Here is a 12,463-nt window from a genome sequence, read left to right as displayed (position 1 = left end):
TTTCTTTAGCGCCATTACGAGACATGCCACATATATCCTTTGATGACTTCTATAATAGACTGCAGTACTTCCCTACTATTACATCACAGTTTGGGGTGAAGACCAAGCTGTAATCCCATTACATTTTTACTCATACATTGTAAACTGTTTAAAAGCCTGGCCTGTTCCTGCAGGCCCATTGAACTGGGCTAAATCTAGTCTAATCTATGTTCTATCAATTTCCCAAAGGTATATTATTTCTTGCTAGACCACATTTTTGAGTCCCAGACAAGAATTGGACATGCTCTGGAAATGAACCAAATGTAGTCACTATGGCTATGTTCCCATTACATGATTTTATCTGGATTATGATAATTATTTGCGTCCGTCATTATCAATAGACGGCTGTCATTTCCTGCTAAATTTACAGCCTGTTTAGGGAGAACATAGCTTTAGACTACTTTGGGCAATTAAAGTCAGTGGACCAACTGGGGACACAATGAGCTATATGTGGGCACTGTTTTTTGAAATGCTGATAAATAGCCCAACATGTGCAGAAACATGTCATGGAGCCCAAGATAATTATTTCTGTCCTTAGATGTGTTTTGTTCTCTTATTCTGCTTGATGGGAACATAAACCCGAAAAATACAAGTCAGCTGCACTGTACTACATACTAGCTATACATACTGCATACAGTACTGCATATGTCATATAGGCATGTGATTCTATTGCGGGAGTAGAAATGGAGCAGCATATCTTAACAAAACAACAGAATCAGACTCACTTTAATTTAACCTGCCTTCTTCTCCTGATGGCATTGGGGTATTTTCTGCTTGTTGCCAGAATGTATGGGGATTCAAAAAGAAAGGCCAGCTTTATACATAGAATGAATATGAATTGATTGGCATTGAATACAAAGAATGTTTGATACAGGTATACAGCTTGAAAGGACAGAATCAAGTAAATGTTTATTGCTCTCATGTCAAATAGTAGGTGAGGTTCAGTTTATACATTGTTCTATAGCAGCTGTGTTTTCGCAATAGATAAACTGAATATAGACTAATAAAAAATCTGCTGCATTTTGTTTGTTTGTTTTAAGATTATTTGTCAGATGATATTAGGAGGGTATAGGAGATTCATAAAGGGCTGGTGGTACATGAGTAGCAGCCCTGACAAGACTGGTGTGTTATATTGATCTTTACTGGAATTCACTGAATAAATAATGGTTGCCATAGTAATTGAGCATTCATGACAAGTAGAGAAGCAGAAAGAGATACAGAGCACCTCCTGTCATTTTTGTTAGTGTAGATATACAGATACTGTGTAACCTTTCATGTTTCTGTATAAATATATCATTATTATATTACTGCAAATGAGGTAAAATAGTAAACAAATAACAGGAAACGTGTTTCTCATCAGATTACACAATTACATTGTGTACTGTCAGCTCAGAATAACGTTGCACAGTATTTATATATGAATGATGAGAGCAGTTTTTTTTTTCCTTTTTAACCCCTTGAAGGGGTAGTGCGGCGGTAAAAAATTATTCACAGAATAACACACATTACAAAGTTATACAACTTTGTAATGTATGTTATGTCTGTGAATGGCCCCCTTCCCCGTGTCCCACCACCCCCACCTGTGTACCCGGAAGTGTAGTGCTTTATACATACCTGATCTGTGCCGACACGCGTCCGCCATCTTGTGCCAAACGACATTTTCGGCCGGCCTGCCCGAACACCTTCGATCTTCCCGAGTGCCGGCCGCGTCATCAGCTGCTCAGCCGCGATTGGCTGAGCATAACGTTGTATAACTTTGTAATGTGTGTTATTCTGTGAATAATTTTTTACCGCCGCACTATCCCTTTAAGGACAGAGCCAATTTCGATTTTTGCGTTTTCGGTTTTTCCTCCTTGTGCTTAAAAGGCCATAGCACTTGCATTTTTCCACCTAGAAACCCACATGAGGCCTTATTTTTTGCGGCACTAATTGTACTTTGCAATGACAGGCTGAATTTTTGCATAAAGTACACTGCGAAACCAGAAAAAAATTCTAAGTGTGGTGAAATTGAAAAAAAAAACGCATTTTGTTTATTGGGGGCAAATGTGTTTTTACGCCATTCGCCCTGGGGTAAAACTGACTTGTTATGCATGTTCCTCAAGTCATTACGATTAAAACGATATGTAACATGTATAACTTTTATTGTATCTGATGGCTTGTAAAAAATTCAAACCATTGTCAACAAATATACGTCACTTAAAATCGCTCCATTCCCAGGCTTATAGCGCTTTTTTCCTTTGGTCTATGGGGCTGTGTGAGGTGCCATTTTTTGCGCCATGATGTGTTCTTTCTATCGGTACCTTCATTGCGCATATACGACTTTTTGAACGCTTTTTATTTAAATTTTTCAGGATTTGATGCGTCCAAAAATGCGCAATTTTGCACTTTGGGGTTTTTTTTTGTGCTGACACCGTTTACCGTGCGAGATCAGGAATGTGATTAATTAATAGTTCAGGCGATTACGCATGCGGCGATAGCAAACATGTTTGTTTGTTTGTTTATTTATTTATTTACTTTTATTAATAACCTGGGAAAAGGGGGGTGATTCAGACTTTTATTAGGGGAGGGGGCTTTTTACTATTACCAACACTTTTTTTTTTACTTTTACACTTATACTAGAAGCCCCCCTGGGGGACTTCTAGTATAAGTGCTCTGATCTCTCATAGAGATCTCTGCAGCATAGATATGCTGCAGAGATCCATGAGATAGGCACTCGTTTACTTCCGGCTGCTGCAGCCGGAAGTAAACGAGTGCCGAGTCGGGGACGGCGCCATCTTGGAGCGGTCCCCGGCCGGCTTCAGTTACGGAGATCGCTCCTCCGGGATAACATCCCGGAGGAGCGATCTCCCCACTAGACACCAGGGATGACGCTGCGTCCGGTAATCGGATGCAGCTGTCAACTTTGACAGCTGCATCTGATTACTGTATTAGCGGGCACGGCGATCGGACCGTGCCCGCTAATACCTGCGGTCCCGGGCTACAAGCGGCACCTGGGACCGCCGCGGTTCAGAGCGGGGTCGCCGCGCGGCCCCGCTCTGAACGTCCCTAACGGCATCAGGCCGTAAATATACGCCCTATGTCGTTAAGGGGTTAAGGGCATTTCCTCATCCCAGTTTGTAGCACTTCACAAATATGCTTAAAACACATTACATCATTTTGGTTTCAAGATGGGATTAATACTGCTGGAGCCAATAGTCAAACAACTTTTAGAGTCGTAAACCTTGCTCTTTCCAGTAGCCACAGTTTATACAGGAAATTTTAAAAATGTTATTTTGCTTAAAGGACAACTCCGGGCAAAATGTATTTTTTAATATGTTATTACATAAGGAAAGTTAGACAAATTTCTAATATACACTAATTATGGGAAATGCAAATAAAGTGCTATTTCCCGCAATTTAGTAGATCAGATAGGCTTCAATTTTCCTACAAAACCGTGACGTCACGAATCTGGGCAGGGTTGGGTGTAATTCCTATGAAGAGTCTAGCAGGGGCCGCAGTGTATGGAGAAATTACATAGTAAGAATAACTATATCAAAAGTGCCAGCAGCCCCATCCATGGCACATAGGATCGGGCTGCTGGCTCTTGTTGTGCAGCTTCCCCCGTGCTGCCAGCAGCCCCCCAGTGAACACCCCCACCCCCTAAAGACCCCCCAACTATCCCCATCACAAGTGCCAGCAGCCACGTCCATGGCACATAGGACAAGGCTGCTGGCACTTGTGGTGCAGCTGCAGCTGTAAACCACCACCACCCCCGCGATAGTAGACCCCAGACCAGCACCCCCCCCCCCCTAAAAACCCCAAACTTTCCCCATCACAAGTGCCAGCAGCCCCGTCCACGGCGCATAGGGCTGCTCCCCGTTTCCCCACTCTCTTTCACTCTTCTCCCACTGCTTTACAGGAGAGAAGAGAGAAAGCAGGGACACTCCGCATCACAGGAGGATATGCACCTCCTCGCAGTGCGGATAGGGGGGCACTCGGGGGAAGGGGGTGTGCTGGGGTAAGCTTTGGGGGGGGGGGGGCACTGGTCTAGGGTCTGCTGTCGCGTGCAGCTGCCCCCCCCTCCCCCCGTTTTAGCAGACCCCAGACCAGTGACCCCACCCCCACCCAGAGGACCCCATAGCTTACCCCAGCATATACCCCCTTCCTCCAGGTGCCCCCTGATCCGTATTGCGAGGAGGTGCATATCCTCCTGGGATGTGGTGTGTCCCCGCTCTCTCTCTTCTCCCGCTGCTTTACAGGAGAGGAGAGAGAGAGAGCGGGGAGACGCCGCATCACAGGAAGATATGCACCTCCTCGCAGTGCGGATCGGGGGGCACCTGGGGGAAGGGGGTGTGCTGGGGTAAGCTATGGGATCCTTAGGATGGGGGCGCGGGTCTGGGGTCTGCTATCTCGTGCAGGCGGGAGCAGCAGCACTACAAGTGCCAGCAGCCCTGTCCTATGCGCTGTGGACAGGGCTGCTGGCACTTCTGATGGGGGAAGTTTGGGGTTTTTTTAGGGGGGGGGGGGGGGGTTGGCTGGTCTGGGGTCTACTGTCGCGGGGAAGGGGGGAGGTGGCAGCCGCACTACAAATGCCAGCAGCCCCGTCCTATGCGCCATGGCACTTGTGATGAGGGTAGTTTGGGGGTCTTTAGGGGGTGGGGGTGTTCATTGGATGGCTGCTGGCACGGGGCAGCTGCACCACAAGTGCCAGCAGCCCCATCCTATGTGCCGCAGATGGGGCTGCTGGCACTTGTAATGGGGGTTGGGGTGTTCACTGGGGGGCTGCTGGCACCGGGGCAGCTGCACCACAAGTGCCAGCAGCCCCATTCCATGTGCCGTGGATGGGGCTGCTGGCACTTGTGATATAGTTATTCTTATTATGTAATTTCTCCATACACTGCGCCCCCTGCTGGATGCTTCAGCCCTGCTCTGATTAGTGACGTCACATTTTTGTAGGAAAATTGAAGCCTGCCTGATCTACTAAATCGAGGGAAATAGGACTTTATGTGCATTTCCCATAATTAGTGTCTATTAGAAATTTGTCCAACTCTCTTTATGTAATAACATATTTAAAAATACATTTTGCCTGAACTTCTCCTTTAAGTGAACAAAATATTGTGCTTCAGCCCTATATATATATATATATATATATATATACACACACACACACACACGCACACACACACATATATATTCAAACAGGCAGGGAGTTTTTTATATTTACACATATATATGCAGGGAGCAGACGAGAAACTGCAAAATATATATATATATACAGTGGTGCCTTGGATTACAAGCATAATTGGTTCTGGGACTGTGCTTGTAATCCAAATCCACTCTTAAACCAAAGCACATTTTCCCATAAGAAATCATTCAAATGCAGATAATTGGTTCCACACCCCAAAAATAATGATTTATTATTCTGAATAACATGTAAAACAGATGAAACAAACATTCAGAAACAGCAGAATATGTGATATTATAAGTTATTGTATAGTATAACAATCAGCATGTGATGTATAATGTATAGTAACTGTATAACCCTGATAACACAGCAGCAGTTTGTAGATACAGGGTGGAACTGCAGATCCCCATAATGCAGTAGCGTAGTCAGAGGTCACATGACAGCAATGGGGAAGGGGTGTTTGTTCAGCAAGGGAATATGTGGGCACAGTATAGCAGCACTCTCTGTCCGAGGAGACAGGGGTTACAGCTATGAAGAGATTACCTCCACAGTCCTGTCCCCGGATGCAAGCCCCAGCCTAAAGTGGATCTGCTATGATTTGGAAGGTGAGGGAGACTTCCTGGGTCAGACTACAGCGCTGTAGACCCCGCTATACAGACCATGCCCCTCCCTAACTCACGCTCCCACCCAGTACAGGGAGCTCTTAAACCAAAGCGATGCTCTTAAACCAAGTCACAATTTTGGAAAACTGTGAGCTCTTAAACCAAAACGCTCTTAAACCGAGTTACTCTTAAACCAAGGTACCACTGTGTATATATATATATATATATATATATATATATATATATATATATATATATATTACACACACTACCGTTCAAAAGTTTGGGGTCACCTAAACAATTTAGTGTTTTCCATGAAAAGTCACACTTATTCACCACCATACGTTGTGAAATGAATAGAAAATAGAGTCAAGACATTGACAAGGTTAGAAATAATGATTTGTATTTGAAATAACATTGTTTTTACATCAAACTTTGCTTTCGTCAAAGAATCCCCCTTTTGCAGCAATTACAGTATTGCACACCTTTGGCATTCTAGCTATTAATCTGTTGAGGTAAGCTGGAGAAATTGCAACCCACGACTCTAGAAGCAGCTCCCACAAGTTGGATTGGTTGGATGGGCACTTCTGGCGTACCATACGCTGATCCCACAACAGCTCAATGGGGTTCAGATCTGGTGAATGCGCTGGCCACTCTTGCACAATTTGGAGGTGTGTTTAGGGTCATTTTCCTGTTGTAGGATGAAATTGGCTCCAATGAAGCGCTGTCCACTGGGTATGGCATGGTTTTGCAAAATTGAGTGATAGCCTTCCTTATTCAGAATCCCTTTTACCCTGTACAAATCTCCCACCTTACCAGCATCAAAGCAAACCCAGACCATCACATTACTTCCACCATGCTTAACAGATGGCGTCAGGCATTCTTCCAGCATCTTTTCATTTCTTCTGCGTCTCACAAACGTTCTTCTTTGTGATCCAAACACCTCAAACTTGGATTCATCCGTCCACAACACTTTTTTCCAGTGTTCCTCTGTCGAATGTCTGTGTTCTTTTGCCCATCCTAATCTTTTTCTTTTATTGGCCAGTCTCAGATATGGCTTTTTCTTTGCCACTCTGCCCTGAAGCCCAAAATCCCGCAGCCGCCTCTTCACTGTAGATGTTGACACTGGTGTTTTGCGGGTACTATTTAATAAAGATGCCAGTTGGGGACCTGTGAGGCGTCTGTTTCTCCAACTAGAGACACTAATGTGCTTATCTTCTTGCCTCCCAATTCTTTTTCTATTCTGGTTAGAGCCTGTTTGTGCTATCCTCTGAAGGGAGTAGTACACACCGTTGTAGGAAATCTTCAATTTCTTAGCAATTTCTAGCATGGAATAGCCTTCATTTCTAAGAACAAGAATAGACTGTCTAGTTTCAGATGAAAGTTCTCTTTTTATGGCCATTTTGAGCGTTTAATTGACCCCACAAATGTGATGCTCCAGAAACACAATCTGCTCAAAGGAAGGTCAATTTTTTTATGTTCTGTAACGAGCTAGACTGTTTCCAGATGTGAACATGATTGCACAAGGGTTTTCTAATCATCAATTAGCCTTCTGAGCCAATGAGCAAACACAATGAGCAATACTAAAATAATGCATTTATTTAAACATTTCCTTAGCCATTGAGACCTCCCATGTATAATCTAAACCATGAAAGTCACAAAAAGTTGTTGCATACATAAATAAGCACAGAAATAAAGCACAGATCATGCAACTATAGTTACAATTAGGTCGACGGCTGGAAAAAAAAATGCTGTGAAAACATACCCTAGGATAAATACTGTGCTTAATGTTATCCAAAAACTACAAAAAAGTACTACGTATTTCTACCAATCTATTTGAATACTAGTGAAACTTAAAAACAGTTCTTTTTTGTCTTGATTATATATTTTTATACTTTTTTGTTTTGTTTCTTTAAAATTTCTATACAATGTAATTTCAGCAGATTTCATGGAATTGATATTGTAACTAGAGATGAGCGAACCTGCCGAGGTTTCGGTTTGTATGAACCTGAACTCTTGGCGTCTGATTACCACTGTCTGCAGCCTCCGTGAAGAAGGTGGATACAGCCATAGCCATAGGCTGTATCCCAGTTTTCCAGGCCGTCCTCCGGCTGTATCCACCCTCTTCATGGAGCCTGGAGACAGCAGGAATCAGACGCCAAGAGTTCAGGTTCATACGAACCCGAACCTCGGCAGGTTCGCTCATCTCTAATTTTAACATCATGGAAGGTAGCAGCTGAAACCAAGAATTAATATATTCTTAATACTAATTGAGGGTATGTGCACAATACGGTATCCCGGCGGATCACCTGCCACGGATTCCGCTTCATTCTATGAATTGCTAGATTCAGCCGTCCGTCGGAAGAACGAACCTGTTCATTGTTCGGGTGGACGGTGGAATCTGGCAAATCATAGAATGAAGCCTATGGGACCAGCGGAGATGCACGCTTCCTCCAGCATCCACGAGTGGGTGCGAGATGCAGAATGTGTGGCGGGTGATACGCCGGGATTTCATAGTGTGAAAATACCCTTACTCTAATAGAAGTTTTGTTATTGGTCTTGGCTTTATATAATGTTATAGTGCTCACATATGTTAACGTTTCCTTTTTTTTCCCCCTACAGAGCGACATGGTCTAAAAGAACCTAAGAAAGTGAATGAACTACATCACAGCATCATCTCTTGTTTGAAAGAACACTTAGCTTTAGAAGGCCAAAACAAGGCACAGCTAGATGCTGCAGCAATATTAGGCCTCCTTACAGATCTCCGAGCTCTGCGTACATTGGGACAACAGCGTATATTTTACCTAAAGCTTGAAGATTTGGTGCCACCACCTCCTGCGATTGATAAACTATTCCTAGATACATTACCCTACTGACCTATTGAGTAATATGTTTATTATTAAACTCATCTCTAACCACAGGTTATTTTCACAGGAAACTAACTGGTTAGAAGACTCTAATATGTTATGTTCTCATAGCGGTTATTTTCTTACCTGCATCTTCAGCGTTGTTTTCGGTAAATCTTTATTAAGTATGCAAATTTGGTGGTTTGGTTACTGAGGATGCTAAGGATGAAGGTAAGAAAACAACGTTGAGGATGAAGGTAAGATAACAGCCGGTTAGTCGTCTACGGGAGGGGGTGGGCTGGCGAGGCAATGCTCTCTGGCCCAGAGCAAAGCCCTAAATGCTCCTATGCTAGTAATTTGCGTATGAGCATTTAGCGATTTTACAAACAATGCGGGGGGCGAGAGGGGTTAAACTAATGGCTATGTACTATGGAGATACACAGCTACTGTGGCATATCAGCAGGTTCCCTGGGAAGAACCTGCTGATAGTGCCGCTTTAAGAAGTGATATTTAAAAACAACTGACATAGGGCTCAATCTGTTATTACCTTTTAAATACTCTGCCTTACAAGAAACTTTATTTTCTCAAATTGTGAGTCAATAAAGCCAAAAAGACATTTAGTGTTACTTCTAGATTGTAAATGTCTATGGAAATAGCACTGTACACAATTAGCTTTTTGTTTTTAGTGTTGTTACAACAGATTAGCATATTTTTTTATGTTAAGTTTTTTTGTAATCCTATAAATCTCTGTTTTTACTTCTCATTGATCAGATGCTAGCTGACAAGAATAATGATGAAGGACTTAATTAAAATCACTACCATGAGATAATATCTTGTATGCACTGAACTTCACAAATTGAATCTTTTGGCTATATCTGTCAGTGCTAAGCTATGATATCTATATATAGATATATTCCTGTGCTTAGAGGTCTTAGGACCCTACTTATGCAAGTATTGTATAAACAATATTTAATATAAATGATTTCCATAATATGCATAGATGATTCAGATATGAAACATCTGCATATTCCGTAATCATGTAATAAATACACTGGTTCTTTTATGGTAATTACCCTGTAATCTATTTTATAGTGAATGCTAGTACACCTATTTATGTAAATCTCTCATTTTTATTAGTCATATATTACTTGTGAATTTTAGAGGGAAATGGTTTTGCACATGCACTAGATGTTTCATGGGCTTGGTTTTGTTTGTTTTTAAGAAGAATTTGAATGTCAGCCTACTATTTATGTGATTTCTGTATGATTTGTAATGTTTAGATTTTTGGGCATTTTTTAACACTTCTTTGCTAATTGACTTATATGCAATTTTAAATATTATATGTAGTGTTTAATGCAAAATTCATGTTTTGCAAATATGATAATTTGACAAATGGCAATTAAAGTATTTTTTATAGCTATTAAGTGTTTATTTTCTCTTTAACTTCAAAATTTACAAGAAAACATGTGATTTGCCTGGGTGATAGATCGTCCGGGCAGCCCATTGCATATAGCAGCGCCGAATCCTGCCTTCAATGTGTTTGAATGGGAGTGCTTGCACACCTCTGCTCTGCGCTTAAAGAGGATGTGCCACCAAACAGCTTATATTGAAATATACAAACCACCGTGCAGGCGCTGTAACGTATAACCCAGTGATGCAGAGCTTTTTTCAATCCGTTGCCCGGTTGCCGTTAAAACCGCCGATAAAGTAATATGCTAATGACCTGTGCTCAAGCACTGGAGGCTGACCCTGCTCCGGTTATTCACATCCCTCTCCTCCCCCCTCTGTGACGTGCCAGCTTCTCCTCATGCTGGCACGCCTCCTATTCTAATGCTGAAATGCCTCCTATGCTATTTCCTGACCTCTTGCTGCACAGCCCCACCTCCTAATCTCTTCTGCCCGGCCGCAGAGCTGGAAGAGTCCGTTGTATGAAGGGAGATTCGTGCTGTTCTCTTCCTGGATGCTGGATGATTGTATATGAGCAGTAGTGTAATATGAATATATCCTGTGTAATATAGAGAAGGAGGAGGAGGAGAAGCCATAAGTAGTGCAGCAGTTACCTCTGTCCTCAGAGTGGAGTTTATCTTAAGTGTTCTATAGCTGCAGCTGTGTGTGTGTGCTATGGCTGAAGCAGGCTGTGTGTATGTTCTATGGCTGCAGCAGGGTGCGTGTGCTAGGGCTGCAGCAGGCTGTGTGTGTATGCTATGCCTGCATCAGGCTGTGTGTGTGTGTTATGGCTGCAGCAGGCTGTGTGTGTGTGCGTGTGCTATGGCTGCAGCAGGCTGTGTACGTATGTGTGTGCTATGACTGCAGCAGGCTGTGTGTGTGTGTGCTATGACTGCAGCAGGCTGTGTGTGTGTGTGTTCTTTGGCTGCAGCAGGCTGTGTGTGTGCTATGGCGGCAGCAGGCTGTGTGCGTGTGTGTGAATCCTCTATATCACTATGTGTGACCCCTCTATATCACTATTGCTGACCCGTCTATATCACTATGTGTGACACCTCTATATCACAGGTATCTGGCATTGTTAGCAGTGTATATTTGTGTATGGTGAATATTAGTTAGAAACATAGAAGATTGTCAGCAGAAAAGAACACCTGCTTCATCTAGTCTAGTTGTGAGTTGTTTAGGACATGGAGGCTGGAGACTAGCTGCATCCACTGCACACACAGGAGAATCTGCTTTATATCTTTTCTTTTTCCCTCAGAAATTGCCCCTGGATCATGTAGGACAGGGGTACTCAACAACTTTTAGTGAAGGTCCACTTACCGGGGTCTATTGTCAGGTGAAGGTCCGAGCTGAACATCAGTAGGAAACGTGTTTTGTTACTTTGTCACAAACGTTCAACTATTTATATACAGAATTGCTGCTTATTAGCGGGAAAACTGGCATTTTTTTCTCTCTCACCAGGCCTTTGATATTAGGTACAAAGGGGGTGACTGCCCTGGTAGTATATAGCCCCCCTGTTGCTCCCCCAGTAGTGTATAGCCCCCCCTGTGCGCTCTCCCTCAGTAGTATATAGCCCCCTGTTGCTCCCCCAGTAGTATATAGCCCCCCTGTGCGCTCTCCCCCTGTAGTATATAGCCCCCTGTGAGCTCCCCCCAGTAGTATATAGCCTCCCCGTGCGCTCTCCCCCTGTAGAATATAGCCCCCTGTGAGCTCCCCCCAGTAGTATATAGCCCCCCTGTGCGCTCTCCCCCTGTAGTATATAGCCCCCTGTGCGCTGTCCCCCAGTAGTATATAGCCCCCTGTGAGCTCCCCCCAGTAGTATATAGCCCCCCTGTGCTCTCCCCCTGTAGTATATAGCCCCCTGTGAGCTCCCCCCTGTAGTATATAGCCCCCTGTGAGCTCCCCCTGTAGTATATAGCCCCCCCCCGTGCGCTGTCCCCCTGTAGTATATAGCCCCCTGTGAGCTCCCCCCAGTAGTATATAGCGCCCCTGTGCTCTCCCCCCAGTAGTATATACAGGGGCATAACTACCACTATAGCAGCCATAGCGGCTGCTATGGGGCCCGCCGCATCAGGGGGCCCCATGGCCTGCTCCTGCAATACACTGGGCCCCCTGAGCCGTCATCATTTGAGCACCGGGTGGCCCTGCTAGTCTCCTGGGTTTTGCAAATGTCCCTTTAACTGCAAGCACTCCTGACCAGAGCTAGCAGTTATGTAGTTATGACTTCACTTGACCGTTTAGTGGTCAGTCGGGGGGGCCCAATCAAAAGTTTGCTATGGGGCCCAGCCATTTCTAGTTACGCCCCTGAGTATATAGCCCCCTGTGAGGTCCCCCCAGTAGTATATAGCCCCCCCTTGTGCTTTCCC

At 44.0% G+C, this 12,463-nt stretch overlaps 1 protein-coding gene across 5 annotated transcripts in view; it reads left to right on the top strand.

Annotated features, from left to right (window-relative positions):
- NR4A3 (nuclear receptor subfamily 4 group A member 3) overlaps window positions 1-10,042 on the top strand; it is a 65,692-nt gene extending 55,650 nt beyond the window's left edge. For all 5 annotated transcript variants that reach the window (XM_069958570.1, XM_069958568.1, XM_069958569.1 and 2 more), the window contains exon 8: window positions 8,428-10,042. In XM_069958570.1, the coding sequence (XP_069814671.1) occupies window positions 8,428-8,681 (254 nt within the window). In that variant the 3' untranslated portion in view covers window positions 8,682-10,042. The remainder of the gene's footprint in view (window positions 1-8,427) is intronic.
- Window positions 10,043-12,463: the final 2,421 nt, after the last annotated feature.

This window comes from Dendropsophus ebraccatus, chromosome 2, assembly GCF_027789765.1.
Source record: "Dendropsophus ebraccatus isolate aDenEbr1 chromosome 2, aDenEbr1.pat, whole genome shotgun sequence".
NCBI lineage: Eukaryota > Metazoa > Chordata > Amphibia > Anura > Hylidae > Dendropsophus > Dendropsophus ebraccatus.
Note: the sequence above shows the minus strand (reverse complement) of the source record. Positions and strands in the feature narration are given on the sequence as shown.